Genomic DNA, 16,701 nt, shown 5'->3' with positions numbered 1-16,701 from the left:
GCTTCTTTAAATTCGCGTAAGTGTTTAGTCTATGCGCTCCCGAGTACTTTAGTTTTTGTCCAGTCGAATGTGTGGTTGTTTCCGTGTGTATGTTCTGCCGGTAGTGAGTTCGGATCTCGTCGTTTTATGACGTTTTTGTGTTCTGTGAGTCTTGTTTCGATTTTCTTTGATGTTTGTCCTATGTATTGCTTTGAACAGTCTTTACATGGTATCATGTAGATCGCATCAGTTGTATCATTTTTTTAAATAGAATATTGCATAAGTCATTTCATATTATAAAAAACCTTTGTTATTTAATAAACCATTGCAAATTATGAATAATTTTTAAACTCCAACTACACGGAATTATAATTACTTATGATAAAAAAACACTGCAGACACAAGAGTAAAGAATGTAATGAAAATAAGATAATGCTTATCTCAGATGTGTAGTAACGATGAGAAACACATTGTAGTTGAGTCTCAGAAGGCAAATTTAAAAGATTAGTTGTACCAGTAAAGGAAAAACCACCCACAGAGCGCAATTACGATTTTAAAAAATGAATGCTTAGAGTGAGTTAAATCACAGTATAGGAATATACAGTAGGGCCACTTTGCTGTACAACTGGCTGCTGTATATTTAATTAGGGGCTGTTCACAAGCCCGGTAGCCGGGATTCAGCAAAGCGTTAAAACATTTTGGCAAATGGAGAAGATTAAATAATTCACAACAAAAATCTTATTTAAGCAATTTCTCTGTACTATGACTTTGGAAATTCACAAAACCTTTAAAATGAAGACAAATAATTTAGCTTGATTTGAAAATTACGACTAAAATGACTTATGACGCTTAAGAAAAGGTTGTAAATTTTGCGTTCAAAGCTTTAATTCTTTTCAATGACTTAAAATCATTTTAGGCCTCGCAGAATCCCTGTTACCGGGCTCATGTGATCAGGGAATTTCTTGTTAGTTTGAGTTTAAACGAGTGATGAGAATGCTAACAGATTTGAATTGTTTAGAAAAATGTGGTAGAAATATAAAATATGCCAGTTTTCGGTATATATAACCATGGTCGTAAAAACTTTTTATTAGAGAGACCTTGTTAGTTTGAGTTTAAACGAGTGATGAGATGGCTAACAATGTTAAAGTGTTTAGAAAAATGTGGTAGAAATATAAAGTATGCCAGTTTTCGGCATATATAACCATGGTCGTAAAAACTTTTTATTAGAGAGACCTTGTTAGTTTGAGTTTAAACGAGTGATGAGATGGCTAACAGTGTTAAAGTGTTTATAAGAATGTGGTAGAAGTATAAAGTGTGCCAGTTTTCGGCATATATAACCATGGTCGTAAAAACTTTTCATTAGAGAGGCCTTGTTAGTTTGAGTTTAAACGAGTGATGAGAATGCTAACAGATTTAAAGTGTTTAGAAAAATGTGGTAGAAATATAAAATATGCCAGTTTTCGGCATATATAACCATGGTCGTAAAAACGTTTTATTAGAGAGACCTTGTTAGTTTGAGTTTAAACGAGTGATGAGATGGCTAACAGTGTTAAAGTGTTTATAAGAATGTTGTAGAAGTATAAAGTATGCCAGTTTTCGGCATATATAACCATGCTCGTAAAAACATTTTATTAGAGAGACACGGTCAGTTTAAGTTTAAAGAAGTGATGAGAATGCTAACAGTGTTAAAGTGTTTATAAGAATGTGGTAGAAATATAAAGTATGCCAGTTTTCGGCATATATAACCATGGTCGTAAAAACTTTTTATTAGAGAGACATTGTTAGTTTGAGTTTAAACGAGTGATGAGAATGCTAACAGTGTTAAAGTGTTTAGAAAAATGTGGTAGAAATATAAAATATGCCAGTTTTCGGCATATATAACCATGGTCGTAAAAACTTTTATTAGAGAGACCTTGTTAGTTTGAGTTTAAACTAGTGATGAGAATGCTAACAGATTTAAAGTGTTTAGAAAAATGTGGTAGAAATATAAAATATGCCAGTTTTCGGCATATATAACCATGGTCGTAAAAACGTTTTATTAGAGAGACCTTGTTAGTTTGAGTTTAAACGAGTGATGAGATGGCTAACAGTGTTAAAGTGTTTATAAGAATGTTGTAGAAGTATAAAGTATGCCAGTTTTCGGCATATATAACCATGCTCGTAAAAACATTTTATTAGAGAGACACGGTCAGTTTAAGTTTAAAGAAGTGATGAGAATGCTAACAGTGTTAAAGTGTTTATAAGAATGTGGTAGAAATATAAAGTATGCCAGTTTTCGGCATATATAACCATGGTCGTAAAAACTTTTTATTAGAGAGACATTGTTAGTTTGAGTTTAAACGAGTGATGAGAATGCTAACAGTGTTAAAGTGTTTAGAAAAATGTAGAAATATAAAATATGCCAGTTTTCGGCATATATAACCATGGTCGTAAAACTTTTATTAGAGAGACCTTGTTAGTTTGAGTTTAAACTAGTGATGAGAATGCTAACAGATTTAAAGTGTTTAGAAAAATGTGGTAGAAATATAAAATATGCCAGTTTTCGGCATATATAACCATGGTCGTAAAAACTTTTTATTAGAGAGACCTTGTTAGTTTGAGTTTAAACGAGTGATGAGATGGCTAACAGTGTTAAAGTGTTTATAAGAATGTTGTAGAAGTATAAAGTATGCCAGTTTTCGGCATATATAACCATGGTCGTAAAAACATTTTATTAGAGAGACCTTGTTAGTTTGAGTTTAAACGAGTGATCACATGGCTAACAGTGTTAAAGTGTTTAGAAGAATGTGGTAGAAATAAAGCAAATGGTTATGACTGTGGCATATTCGTGACAGAATTTGCGAGAAGAATAACAGAGGGGGTAAAGTTGAGAAAAGATATCATGATTCTTAATCACTTTGTTTACTCTGTTCATATAAAGATAGTGTTCTTTTTGATAGGGAGAAGTTGGTCCTGGATTACTTGATGATATCCATGTAAATAGTAAAAGACCATACCTTAAAAAACTAATTCGAAGCTTTGCCATTTAGCGAAGCAATTTGCAATGAAGCAGAATTTAAGTTTAAAGCTGGTGCATATGAATAACATTCTAATATTTATAACAAGTGATGTAAATATTTTTTTTACAAGTAACGACGTTACATATAATTGTTACTTTTGCAGAAACTATATGGGTAACTATGAAGTAACATTTTGTACAGATAAAACTATTCATAAAAACAAGTTTAAATTTTTCGAAAAACGAAACTATAACGCGTTACTAATGAATAACGCGACTAAGAGTGAGAAAATAGTGTTTGTAGGCTATTTCTCTCTCAGGATTGTATTTAACAATGCGTAACATATTCCTGTGCCAAATATGAAGTTTTGTAAAAAGAAAAAAGTTATCGTATTCCATGTAAGAAACCATGGAGGCTTAATACACGAATTGCACTGTTCAGCAGCTTGGCTATTGTACATATTGAGCATGGGGTACAATTTCATGTTATATCCTTCGCAGCATCCTACACATAAAGGACAGTTATAAATCAACAAATTTTGTGAGAACATAAAAACGGCCATTTTTGGATCAATAAGTTCGCTTCACGTAAAATAGGAAGAGTATGGCAGTTTACCTGAATGATTTTTCCAATGAAACTTATCAACAACAAATTTTGTTTTCTTAAAAAATGCTGGATCTCGGTTCAAACAATACTCGTGCAATCTGCAGGCATTATCGTAAATGACCAACTCTGGCGCTAAAGAAATAAAAATACATATGCATATCATCAGGCACATTCGGTTATGTTACTGCACTGAAAACTCTGTCAAACCGTCATGCAATCTGTCCGATTCACTGATAATACTCTGTTTGTAGCACCATAAAAGGTACACGCATACGTAACTTACCATCAGGAAAACGTGTTCGTAAAATGGTAAATGGGATATTTGGTGATTCGTGATCCCTCATTATTTCGAATCCATAACATATACCTGGAAACAAAAACGAAGGCGCAATGTCACTTACTGCAATAGTAAAACAAATTTTCGTTGGAGCTGTTCATCATGTAAATACCGTGGGGACAAAGAATACAAAATATTCCAGGGATCAAAGTGCCATGCTTCTTCTTGGGTCTAGTGACTTAGGCACAATCTCCCTGCTGTGTCTTCCTATTGTCAACAACATAATTCCCTCGTTGAAGTTTTAACAATATTTTTGCTTGTAAAGCTGTGCTGGTTAACGTCCACATGTAATAAGAACAATGTCGAACAAGGGTCTTGTAAAAACATAGAAGGATGACTTCACAAGGGTTTGAAAGGTACAATAAACTGATATTTAAGGATGAAGACATTTCCTCCCATACCACATGAAGAACTTTACATTGAAAAAATAAGCCAAATACAAATTTGAGACATTCACTTCATGCAATGTCAGATTAATATGCAATAAGTTCTCACATCTTTGACAAGGGTCTTCAAACAAATAGTATGTAAGTGTAAGTCAAAATTTGGTGAAGCTGTTCAGACACCTTATATCCTGAAAGAGTAATGTTCACACAACACTTACTTTTTTCAATAAAATCTTTGGCTTCAATACCAAACTTTCTATCATACACAACCAGATATTTTTCCATTGCTAATATGTGTATGCAACTGGGATATGGTATATCTGACAAGTACAAAAATGTTGTTTGGCCTGTTTTAATAATTTCATTTCAGTAACATCTATTTTACATACCTTTTTGAGGATCTAATTGTATATTACTAGGTAGGGCTTCAACAAATTGCTTTCTATTTGCATCACATGAGCAGCACAATATCCGACCGTAGCCATCAAGCAATAGGTGGGGATATCGATGAACAAATACAAATGAATTATGCTGAAGAAAAAAATACATGAAGATTATAGCACCAAAAAAAGAGTATTGAGTAATATCATTTAGTTGGGTATATACCCAACATTGAAATTATGGAAATAAAATTTGACATCACCATAATTGTTCTTTTGTTTGCATTATAATCATGAACAACAAACGATTGCTGACGTGATACATTTGATGCAAAGTCAAACTGTAACAATAGCCCAGTATAGTGGCCAGTGGGTGACAAATGACTCTGAAAGAGAAAGTACACAGTAATTATTAATGTTCACTGTTTCAAAAATATCTATTGTAATATATTTTTATGTTTGTTGAGCACATTTCTACCAGATGTTAATGAAGTTTTGCTAGACAGTGTTTCATGCATAAGCAATCAACAAGCATATTGTCAATTTATAACACATTAAAAACATGACTAGTGGTAAACAGTATAAAGTATAACTGAATAAGTGAGAACTACTTGACTATGTTGACATGGTTGTTTAGATTCCTCTGTAATAATAGAGATAGATTACTTGGTAAAAATATCTTCAGAGTCCTACAAATAAAGACCATTATTTAATTTAAAATGTGTACAGACTTTTAATAAGTGTTGAAATAATGCATGCCTACTTTAAATTTTTTAGTTTTTTCTAGTGAAAGCAGTCCTACATATAACCATTTCCAATGACTTTTCATGAGAAACAATGTCAATATGTACATTAAAAACCTGTGTTTTGGTGGTTAACTCTTGGTGCTTGTCATAATTTTCAGCAATATCTTCACTTTGTTCATTCTACATATAAATGAAAAAAAAACCCATAAACATAGCGCTCTTTTATATCTACATAGTTTTACAATATATGTAAACTTACCAAATCCACAAATTCATTTTCTTGTTCAAAAAATTGAGATTCATGTGACACACTGCTATTCTATTAACATATATGACATTGTGATTAAAGGATGTAGAGAATCCAGACTTGAAATTGGAAAATGTGCTCAGAATAATTGTTTTCTTTACACAACATTGTGGGCATAAATAAATTTGTACACATACTTTTGTTAATATAACTGTGGTAATAAATATAAATTAATATGAAATTGTGCAACCAGAAACAATAAAAAGAACACTTTAAAAATTCCTACCGCATCATCTTTTTGTGTGTTTCCTTTCCTCTCCACGTTATTGTAAAAGAAGTCATTTGAGCGTCTGAATTTCTTCCTGAATTGATACATTTTGCAAGTGTACCCAAAAAATAATACCCCGATTTATAAAAACCAGTACTGCACGTGTTCTTGGATTGACAAAGTTAGCCTAGAATTAGTCTAAGTACCATTCTCCCAGCCAGACTTTCTCCGATAGATATTTAAAAAAGTACTAAGCATAGTACTGAGTGACTGAGCCCTGTTGATCGATTGCCTTGCTTCGAACTTTTGATGTTGCAAACTCCTAAAAAATATGAATACACGAAGAAATATTGTTATCATACATGAACTTTGAAAAATGTAGTAAATGGAAGCCCTGAAATTTCTTTCTTAAGCTGCACCAGTCGGATGGTTGTATTTGTGGTTGTATATGCCATTTTCCGGCAGCGAAACATACCACCTAAAGTATGTCCGCCATTTTGAGTAACATCTGGGGACGACAGGGGGGACGACTGACCGGCAATCAGTGCCAGCAACATAGAATTTTTTGGTGGAAAGGCACTGGTGACAAAATAATTTCGTCTTTTTCTTCTTTTGAATACATCTTATCCTTTACAGATTTTTTGGTCATCATGCTCTTCACCACTTCAGTAGGTCCCGGGCATGTAGTTCACGGTTCATTTAAACTCCCTCCTAAACCATCTTGCCATATCTGTCACAACTGTCATCATTCTTCTAACATCTTTTCATCTCCATTGGTGACGAATTAACGACGATATAAAAATCACTGCGTGTATCCACTATTAGGTTCAAACAGTAAGACCACTACATCGAAATTTTTTTGTGTGTGAATCGTATTCATATTAAATATAGAGCTTTAAATTACATAGCGAAGTGGTCCTATTGTATATTTCTAATACTGAAAAGGATGTTGTGTTATGTAGTGATATGCAATGTTATGTAGTGGTATGTAGTTGTATACTGTAGTATTTACTGGTATGTATTGGCATGTAGTGGTATTTAGAGGCGTAGTGGTATGTATATGTAGAGGTATATAGTGTTATGCAGTGTTATGTAGTGTATTATGCAGTGTTATGTAGTGTTATGTAGTGTTATGTAGAAGTATGCAGTAGCATAAGGTAGTACCAGAGGCTAGTGTCAGAACAAAACAGCTGTTCAAACAATGCAAATGAACGAAAATGATTAAAAAAATATCAATCATATTAAAATGGGAAAATTACAACATCTATACAATACTTAAATAACTATCTTGATGGAAAGAAAAGCCGTTGCAGATGTTCCTTGTCAATTTTTAAGGTTTTCACACCATTTGCATTAACATAATTACTTGTATGAATAAGTGGCTACATCATTTAGCTTTCTCGGAACCCTTTCGTTGCTTGTTTGTACGCATGTTTTGATTGGTTGATGAAAACGAAGCGTGAGCGGACTGTGTCATTTTTTTACTCGAATTCGAAAAGGAAGTGTTGAGTTGTATTGTTGAATCGGATTTTTCCATTTTTGACGAGTTAGATTGAGACTGAAATACAAACATTATAATTCAGCATAAGAATCGTAATTTGACTGTCATTACACTTATAATCATTGAAGTTAAAATTGGATATCTTACACTTGAAGATTTTTTCCGATCTTTAACATCTTTTTTGATACTTGTTTTGGAGGATGTCTTGTTTATCAACTGCACAGAAAATACGTAAAATAGTGAGCTCAATCGATGCCGGTTTATGTTATTGAGCGTTCATACATTTACTATATCATCCTCTTTACAAAAAGAAAAAGTTCAAAGGTGTATACAAAACCTCTTGGGCAACAAAAATATTTCATTAAACTCACGAGATCATCCTCTTTACACATTCCAGAAGTTTTTTCCAACAAATCTGGGAGATCTTCATTAACGCTGTCATCATTGCTCATGCTTATCTGGATGGGAATTTACAGATAAATTAATTGAAGATTATTACAATACATTTCTACATTATGAAAGAATAAATTTAAAATCTCTTCACGTTGATAAGAGATTTGCAAAATGATCATCAAAACACTGATCACATTCGCCACAATAATTTGAATAGCAAAAGATCTGGATACAAAGAAATATTTTGCTGTAAAATTGTACATTTTCATTGTCTCAGACCTTTTTCTGTTCTGCATTGTACTCCTTCATCATTTGAATGACATTTATACGAACAGAAGCCTCGTTGTCGCCCTAAAGCATGAAAAAATGGATAAAAATAGATAAAACAACACTTAGCAAAACCCAAGGAGTGCAATGACGTCAAACATACATTCACCCAAGGATGATCTTTGATTTCCATTGCAGTACATCTATGTGCTGGATCAACCTCTAGCATTCCTTCAAGGAGTTTTTTAGCTGGTAAAAAGGCGTAAAATTTTTTTCACACCGAAGTCGTACTGCATAATAATACAGTTACGAACAGAAGAGAATTGGTAATAAAAAATGACGGTATTCACTGTAAAACCTGATTCATTTATTGTTTGCCAACAAGGATGTGTAAAGTTTAGTTGTCCTTCTTTAATTAATTGAAACAATCTCTCTTCAGTAGGTGCTTGGAATGGAGGGGAACCAGTGAGACTGTATATGAAAAGAAGTTAATTGCGTCTTGAATCAAGTAAAAAGCACAAGAAAGCCATTTGATGGCATAAGTATAATAAAAAGCAAAATTTTTCTTTCATTCATGTATTTGCAACACATTACACATCCGCAGTAATTGTTGCATGTGCTGGAACTAGTCAATATTTAGGACATACATACAGAGTAAATAAAATAACTCCAATACTCCAAATATCACACTGACGACTGTATTCATGCCCATCAATCACTTCTGGAGCTAAAAATTTTAAATTTCTTACACAATCAAAAACATATACAAAGTCTAGAGTTATCTATGATTTTAGAAGTTTTAAAATAAATATGCTGGCCAGTTAGAAAATCTGTAATTGGGGGGGCACATATACATAAATTGGGGGAAAATACACATATATATTTTGTGGGGGCACATACACATATATATTTAGGGGGACATACACACATTTATTGGGGGGCACATACACATATTTTTGGGGGTACACACATATTTTTTGGGGGTACACACACATTTTTTGGGGGCACATACACACACATATTTTTTTTTGGGGGGGGCAGACATACACATACATAAAACATGATATTCCAAATCAATTTCTTTTGAAATTCATAATTTTCTAAGGATTATGACATACAAATATGAACATGACCCCACGTAGCTCTCTTCCGACAGCCTTGATACAGTATTATTGAATAAAAGCCATACCCATGTACATTGGGGTTCCACAGACACATTGCATCATGGTTTCCCCGCTGCCTTTGATATATGATAAACCAAAATCACTAATCTAAAAAATATAATAAACAACATAAAAATCCTCAAGTATTTTTCTAAAAAATTAATTTCTCATGAACATCTCACAATCACCTTAATGTTAATTGGCTCATCATTCATAGGTTTACTTAGTAAAATATTCTCCAATTTTAAATCCCTATGCACAATGTCTATTTGAAAAATATATGGAATATCATGGAATGTTTATGTATTGCAGAATTGAAAGATTTTTTGTTTTTACCTAAATCATGTAGATATGCCATTGCATCTGCTAGCTGTTTTACCACTGTCAAAGTTTCCTGTTACAAAATTTAGCACTAATTTTACAAAATTTCTAAATCACACTAAACAAATTACACCATCACATCTAACTATTAGACACAAAACACGTACTTTCTCACTGAGATTCTTCCTCACACGAAGTAGATTACATAATTCACCTTCGTCACACAATTCCATTATCAAAAACATTTTCTGAAATTATCAACTGAATGTTAAAATTTCTAAGTATAGAAGGAAAAACATGTACAGCAATAGGCATACTGTTGGTGTTTCATAGACTTCATTTAAGCAAACAATATGTTTGTGATCAATCATCTTCATTATATTCACTTCTCTCTCCAACATCTTTACAGCAGAGCTGCCTGCCTAAAATTTCAAAGTTTGACTGATTCAAATTCCTTGTGCTTGCCAAATGAAAAAGCTAGTGTAAAAATGACATTTGCACAGCAAATACTTGAGAAATATCATTCATACATACACTAACTACTGTTTTAATTTGATATCAAAGGCGGACAGGTGAAATTTGAACTTTGAAGTCGTAAATTTTTACCTTCTCTTTGTTCACAGACTTGACAGCCCATTTAGATCCATTTGTTTGACATTGTGCTTCATAAACACGACCAAAACTTCCCCTGCCAAGTTCACGTGTACTCATAAACTTGCTCAAAGTCATTTTCATTATCTAACCTTGTATGGGGAACATTTCTAGAAGCAGCACCTGGTGAGCCTTTTCGAATTGAGCTTTTCAACATCAGGTCTCGACGTCTTTGACTTTGAAAAAAAAAAGCCAAAAGAATAATTTTTAACTGCGATGTCATTTTATCAAACATTTTTTGAGCATGCACTTCTCTTGAAGCTATCAACAACTTGTTAAAACATAAAACAGTCATTATTAAAAATCTTGACATTAAGTTTGTAATCATACAAATCATATTTTTGACACCCACCTTCGATAGCCGGCTCACTTTTCAAGTCACTTTTCCACACATAATAACGTAGTTTTACAGTAGAAAATAAAAGTGTGAGTCAAGAAATTGAGTAAAAGAATATATATCTCAAAAAAATGCCAAATACATGTACATATACAGACCAATACAGTATTAAATGTTAAAAGTTTTCCAGTTGCTAAGCAAAAGTACGACACCAAGCAACAAGGAAAACGATACATGTATTCTTTCTAAATTTATTACTGGGAATGATTGTTGGTGACCTATATAAACTTGGACTATTATTACCACAGAACATCACCATACAAAGAAGGACCCGTGGAACGAACTGCAGTGATTTTCACATTTTACGATATTTGAACTTTTTGAACTGGTAAAAAAACATAATTTTAACAATTTCCTGTAACTTCAAAATTGAAGCAACAGCTTTGACGACAAAAATGATTCAATAACAACTGGCTTGAATACCACGACATCAACACTATTCATATGAGGACGTTTCAGCTGATAGAAAGCAAGTCTAAACTTTCATCACATGAGAGAGAAGAAAATTATAAAGCATACTCTTTCCAGGCGGTTTCATCAGCTCTCAAATGATAGTTGATAAGTGTACTCTGAGTACGTCAGATGCATGTTAAGAGGGTAAGTTTGCTTTTGTTACTACAACTGGCAACTGCTACTAAAATTGTTGCAAAAATTGTCAAGAAATGGGTTTGTTTGAATACGAATGCAAAGAATGTCATCCATTCTAAAAGACTGGTCATAAAAAACAAATGAATATAATATTTACAAACGTAAAATCTAAGAATGAAAAAGAGATTCAGTTATCCTACTACAGTGTCCCACTACGTGCTCTACCACCAAAACCAAACAGCTTTACAGCCTTCTTTTTGGCTGAGAGTTTTTGATTTCGTTTCTCAGCCAAGCGAGTTTTGCGAATTCGAAGCAAAAGTTCTTTAAATACAGTTTGAACGTTCAAATAATCCTCTGCGGCAGAAACTTCATAAAAAGAGCACTCAAATCTTTCTGCAAAAGATTTACCTTCCTCATACGTCACCTGTCGACTGCAGACCAAATCGCGTTTGTTGCCTAGCAACAAGAGATTCATGTCAGCATCTTCTCTCATATCAGAAACAGTTTGAACATAATTTATAGCCTCAAGGAAGGAATTCGAATCGGTAATTGCATAGACCACAACACAGCAATCAGCGGAATGCACCATAGATGATGACACGTCTTTGAGCTGGATAAGTAGAAATGAATACATTGTAACAAGATCCCAAAATTTTTCCACTTCAAGGATTATTTAGTAAACTTACTGGACCGGGATAATCAAGAATAGAGAACTTTAGAACTTCACCCGCATCGTGTTTTATTTCACCACGATAGGTTGACACTGAAATTACATTTGCTCAAGTTTAACATATTGCTAGGTAACAGAGATAATAGTATACTAAACACAAACGACCTGTAAACAAAAAAAACCGAGTAAACAACTAAACAATTCCTATGAAGAAAACAATTGTTCTACCGTCAAGGTTCGCCCTTACGAAGCTGTGAAATATCATGGAAATATCGTTCAATATGATACTAGTCGAGTTCCATGTAATTATAACATATGTGTTTATTGTTATAAACTTCTCACATTCATTTATCTGCCCCGTACTACAGCTCTCATACGCACACATGTTTTCTATAATCATTGCAACAACGTCAAACTCCAAACGTAAAAGTAAAATTTCTTTCTCCTATCATACGTACCTGTTGAGCTATCATACTCTCCAATGAATCGTTTTGTTAGAAGACGAACAGTAAGAGCTGGAACATAAGAAGATATTTATACTTTATATAATTGCATAAGCAATTTTGCAACGTTTACACCACGATTTGGAGGTGTTGGCTATTCGAAGTTAGCATCTCATAATTTCTTATAGTAGTAATGTATATTGATCCAACATCCTGAGATATTTAACATCAGTTTCAAACTTACAATAAAAAAAAACTGACCACAAAGTGAACATGAAAACAACGCGAAACAAACATTTCCACGTCTCTATCACACATTATGTGTGACAAAAAATACATGGTTTCGTCGATTAAAATATGACTTTGTCGGTTAGATTTTGACGAAAACAATTATGCTCTTATTGCAATAAATATCTCAAACACAACTTTTGGTAAATGAACAATGTCATTGAATGAGAAGGGAATACATAAAATTATATGAAATGACATCATAATGAATGAAAGATTAAGACAGATCTCATCGATAAATGACTACGTCAAGTCAGCCATTTAATAACAAAAATATGAGTTGTGACAGCTGCATTTTATTCATCAAGTACTGAGAGAATGAGATGGCAAATTAAAAAGAATAGATGATTCCAAAGACCTAAGTTTTTAATAAATAGTTAGATATGTATATATAGTTCTCGAATATCAACATCAATAAACGAATACCAATGGAAAAATACTTTTTTAAACATTTGTCTTTAAGTACTCGCCAATGTAAACATTAATATGCACACTATATTGTCTCGTTTTTATGTCTGATATATCTCTTTTCCACTTGCCGTGAAATTCAACCCGCGAAAACACCAAGTTTATTTGGCCAACCACTTTCGTTGATGGTTTATCTTAAGTGGATTAAAATACTCTCAGATTGCCTTAGGAATGGATTTTACTACAAGTGAAGAGATTTTGTTTTGTAGAATAGTGCTTTCAAAAAGAAATTCCAATTCCATTTTAAGTAAAAGAGCATGCAGTTTAAGAGAATAATTAAAATTACACAATGTATATTTGATAACGCATACGAACCACACTCACCCGATTTACCAACTTTTGGCGCCCCAAACACACTTAAAGTTATTTCTCCTGTATCGTTGGACATGACGAAGCAGCCGTAGTCGTTTCTTGCTTATGAAAGAAATCGTTGAATCATAGATGAGCGGTCAGTACACATATAGTACAAAAAAAAGCACAGCTGTTTACGAGGGCACAAGGTGAAAATACACTGCAATTTTTGAACCATTAATTCAACCTCTCTCGCTATCTTTTTTTAAACACGATAATTTTATGTGAATTTTCGTGTTATTAAAATAGCATGGATACAATTAGCACAAAAACATAGAGGTGGCAAGGTCAAAAGCGGTGATAATCGTTCAAAGGATTGAAGCTAAACCTGCTGTTTACCAAGAGCGTTATCAGTTAGCAGACAAATTACTTACCTTTTATGTTGACGTATCGGTAGTTCTTATATATTTCATTCAAATGTTAAGAACGATTTCTGAGCGTGCCTTTGCATTGACGTGCATGGCCTGATGTATGATGGGAATTGCTCTTCGATTTTCTTCATATTTTCTTCATTTAAGCGACGTTGCAAATGCAAGTTTACCCATTATGAATGGGAGTATTCAGCCATAGACGTCAAAGGCTGAAAAATGCAGGCATTATCATCTTAATTCACAGCTGGTCATAAATGTTTGTAAATCACCTGAATGCAAATAGGAAATGGTTAAATTGCTTATATTTTCAGTTGACCCAATAACTCGGGTAGTGAAAATGATTCAGAAAACATAAGTCTATCCGATACACACACGTAATATTTTAGTATGATGCATTTACCTATACCTTGTATATTCATCTAACACAAATAATGCAGTACAGTGTAAAGAAAGTAAAATAATAAGAGTAGTTCCATGCATGTGTGTTCAACAAAAACAAAATATGAATAAGAATGAAGCCGGAAAGCACATAGAGCGACGAAGTCCAAAAAAAGGCAAAAATACGTAAAATATGTTTTAAAATAGTCGGCAAAGACACTGCACGTGTCGATGGTTTTCAATAGGTGCATGTGAAACTACATGAAGACATGCAGGGATAGTATGGAAAACAAACCTTGAAGAGTTTGTTATATCGTAGCATTTAGCATTAACTATTAACGTCTGTTATTACCAGATGAATTGGTAATAACGTCTGTTTCTACAAAGAAAACAACGATGTACAATGAAAAACAACGCCGTACAATGAAAAAACAACGATGTACAATGAGATAACGACGCTGTACAATGAGAAAACAACGATGTACAATGAGATAACAACGCTGTACAATGAGAAAACAACGATTTACAATAAGATAACAACGCTGTAAAATGAGAACACAACGCTGTATAATGAGATAACAACGCTGTACAATGAGAAAACAACTCTGTACGACAAGCACTTCTTTTTGACATGACGTGATAAGATATCAATTTCTGTCACGACCTGTTGATTAGCGGATTACATTGTTAAAGACTCAGCACGGTAGAAATGGAAGATAAGTAAAATCGCACTAAACTTTATGATTTGTAAGATATTTCAAATGTCCATGAAAGACAAAATCTAGTCAGGCGATACTTGCTGCAGGTAAGTTTGTATTTGGAAGGAAGAACAATAAAAATTAATATGTAATTATATATTTTTAATGTTGGCTATCGTTATTTTTTTAGTCTATATCGACAGGATCGTGAGAATGGTCTTGATATACGGTCTACTTGCCTTTTCTAGTTTCATGCTAATCAAAGCAGAAGGTTGGTCTATCTCGTTATGAACTTTTTGTATTTAACATTTTCTGTCATACAGTAATCGCTCATGACAGCTACTAGGAAAACATCTCCAGTACGATCATCATGCAGTTCATGTCTATATACTTCATCATTTTGGTTTGCAGTAAAATGGCCTAGTGGCACATACGGGCTACCAGAACCGGAGACTGGCTGCCCAAATGACAATTATCTAACTTGGAAAAGTGGATGGACTTACCATGACACCGAGGATGACAATCCAGCAAATCAGCGATCAGCTATATCTCACATGTCAGGCAACTTTACACAACATGGTATACAACAAAGATTTTGTATAAAAGATAACGCTGCAGGGGGGAGCGAGTTCTGGCCGGAAGGAAAATATTGCATCTATAAGAAAGGTGATATGACTACAAATACATTCACTGCTCAAGGATGCATTAACATAAAGACCCAGAGCGTCTCTTATGCTATGTATATAAACCCATAGTTGTCTTGATGTGAAAATTCCATAACTGTTTTATCTCTTAAGGTGTATGTCCAAATGGTCTAAAGGAAGGCTTTATTCGTTGGGATGATGAACAGTCCCAGATAGACTTAAACAACGCACATCATGGAGTTCTACCAGATGGTATATATGAGAAGACAAACACCACAATAAAATACTGTTGTAATACAAAGGGAAATCTAGACAATCCCATTACATTACCGAACAGTCAACCATTTTATTTATTGACGTATGACTCCGTGCAATGTCAGAAAGTGAGAGGTATGCGTGTTACGTCTGAGTTTATCAAGTTTGATGACGATGATCAAGGAAATACGGACGGCACGGGGGGAGCTTATCCATATGGACCCAATGAAGACCCATTCAATCTCAAGATATATTATTGTTACTATGAGCCAGGTAAGACGACAAAGTCAACCGTGAAACTCGTTGTCAATGATAATGAATTAAAAAGAAAAGTTTAATAACAAAAATATCTAAAATCTTACTTCGATAAACATAGGTGAAGAAAGCACTGACGATCTGGGCATCGGAAAGCAAGCTAAGGTAACGCCATTTTTTTGACCATACTTCATGTTATTAAGAGTAAAACTAAAAAATAGATTGAGACAATATCTGAAAGTGTTTCGTCAGTAGAGTGCACGTCATGAAGTGTGTAAAAATAACACCAGATGATTATTTGATGATTAATGTTAAATACATGTAGGAAGGGGCATCGCGTATAACATCGCCTGTTATAGCTGTAGCAGTTGGTTGTGGTGTTGCCACTGCAATAGTTGGTACAGCAACAATGGCTTTTATTATCAAGAAAGTTTTGGCTAACAAGCGAAAGGCATCATTTGAGGCTGCATTGGAAACAACAAATCTTCTTGGCGAAAATGAAGACAACACCTAAAATGCCGCGTTATTAAGATCTACAAATTTTTATTGAAATGATGACAATTTATGCAAAATCTAGTCTTTACTACTAACAACATAACAGTGAAAAAATGAAAGAATTATACAATATGTCAGTACGGGTTTATTCAAGTG

General features: G+C 33.6%; 4 protein-coding genes and 1 long non-coding RNA gene across 9 annotated transcripts; 2 read left to right on the top strand and 3 right to left on the bottom strand.

Annotated features, from left to right (window-relative positions):
• Window positions 1-355: 355 nt before the first annotated feature.
• On the top strand, window positions 356-11,216 carry LOC124439509. The gene is made up of 3 exons (XR_006946349.1): window positions 356-426; window positions 5,041-5,044; window positions 11,205-11,216. It is a non-coding gene; the product is annotated as an uncharacterized LOC124439509 (long non-coding RNA).
• LOC124439499 lies at window positions 3,074-6,148 on the bottom strand. Of its 2 annotated transcripts, none has more exons than XR_006946347.1 (9): window positions 5,967-6,148; window positions 5,548-5,613; window positions 5,354-5,376; window positions 4,951-5,073; window positions 4,697-4,838; window positions 4,034-4,627; window positions 3,868-3,951; window positions 3,594-3,716; window positions 3,074-3,482 (listed from the first exon to the last, which is right to left on the bottom strand). XR_006946347.1 is itself a non-coding variant. In XM_046989735.1 (9 exons), exons 1-6 carry the CDS (start codon window positions 6,054-6,056, stop codon window positions 4,434-4,436), a joined length of 675 nt encoding a protein of 224 aa, XP_046845691.1. In that variant the 5' UTR covers window positions 6,057-6,148; the 3' UTR covers window positions 3,074-3,482; window positions 3,594-3,716; window positions 3,868-3,951; window positions 4,034-4,433. The 2 variants fall into 2 exon arrangements, 1 of the variants encoding a protein (XP_046845691.1); XM_046989735.1 differs by lacking the exon at window positions 5,354-5,376 and adding an exon at window positions 5,693-5,752.
• LOC124439493 (serine/threonine-protein kinase 33-like) lies at window positions 7,170-11,130 on the bottom strand. The gene is given in 15 exon segments (XM_046989727.1): window positions 7,170-7,506; window positions 7,597-7,665; window positions 7,821-7,907; window positions 8,122-8,193; window positions 8,273-8,358; window positions 8,468-8,580; window positions 8,761-8,836; window positions 9,299-9,380; window positions 9,461-9,537; window positions 9,609-9,666; window positions 9,761-9,841; window positions 9,911-10,015; window positions 10,200-10,296; window positions 10,298-10,420; window positions 10,597-11,130. Coding segments are annotated over 14 exon segments (1,278 nt in total). The 5' UTR covers window positions 10,402-10,420; window positions 10,597-11,130; the 3' UTR covers window positions 7,170-7,335.
• A 119-nt stretch (window positions 11,217-11,335) lies between the features above and the next one.
• Window positions 11,336-15,508, bottom strand: LOC124439503 (ras-related and estrogen-regulated growth inhibitor-like protein). Of its 4 annotated transcripts, none has more exons than XM_046989738.1 (6): window positions 15,400-15,508; window positions 13,824-14,029; window positions 13,423-13,512; window positions 12,358-12,414; window positions 11,916-11,992; window positions 11,336-11,839 (listed from the first exon to the last, which is right to left on the bottom strand). In XM_046989738.1, the coding sequence occupies exons 3-6, from the start codon at window positions 13,484-13,486 to the stop codon at window positions 11,429-11,431; spliced, it is 609 nt and encodes a 202-aa protein (XP_046845694.1). In that variant the 5' UTR covers window positions 13,487-13,512; window positions 13,824-14,029; window positions 15,400-15,508; the 3' UTR covers window positions 11,336-11,428. The 4 variants fall into 4 exon arrangements, with proteins under 4 accessions (XP_046845694.1, XP_046845696.1, XP_046845698.1 ...); XM_046989740.1 differs by having other exon boundaries at window positions 13,423-13,508; XM_046989742.1 differs by lacking the exon at window positions 15,400-15,508 and adding an exon at window positions 14,494-14,741 and having other exon boundaries at window positions 13,423-13,508.
• Window positions 14,859-16,685, top strand: LOC124439496. Its single transcript, XM_046989732.1, has 6 exons — window positions 14,859-15,003; window positions 15,087-15,167; window positions 15,308-15,562; window positions 15,694-16,068; window positions 16,172-16,215; window positions 16,376-16,685. Exons 2-6 carry the CDS (start codon window positions 15,110-15,112, stop codon window positions 16,562-16,564), a joined length of 921 nt encoding a protein of 306 aa, XP_046845688.1. The 5' UTR covers window positions 14,859-15,003; window positions 15,087-15,109; the 3' UTR covers window positions 16,565-16,685.
• Window positions 16,686-16,701: the final 16 nt, after the last annotated feature.

The sequence above is a fragment of the Xenia sp. Carnegie-2017 genome, unplaced genomic scaffold (assembly GCF_021976095.1).
Source record: "Xenia sp. Carnegie-2017 unplaced genomic scaffold, XeniaSp_v1 HiC_scaffold_19, whole genome shotgun sequence".
NCBI lineage: Eukaryota > Metazoa > Cnidaria > Anthozoa > Malacalcyonacea > Xeniidae > Xenia > Xenia sp. Carnegie-2017.
Note: the sequence above shows the minus strand (reverse complement) of the source record. Positions and strands in the feature narration are given on the sequence as shown.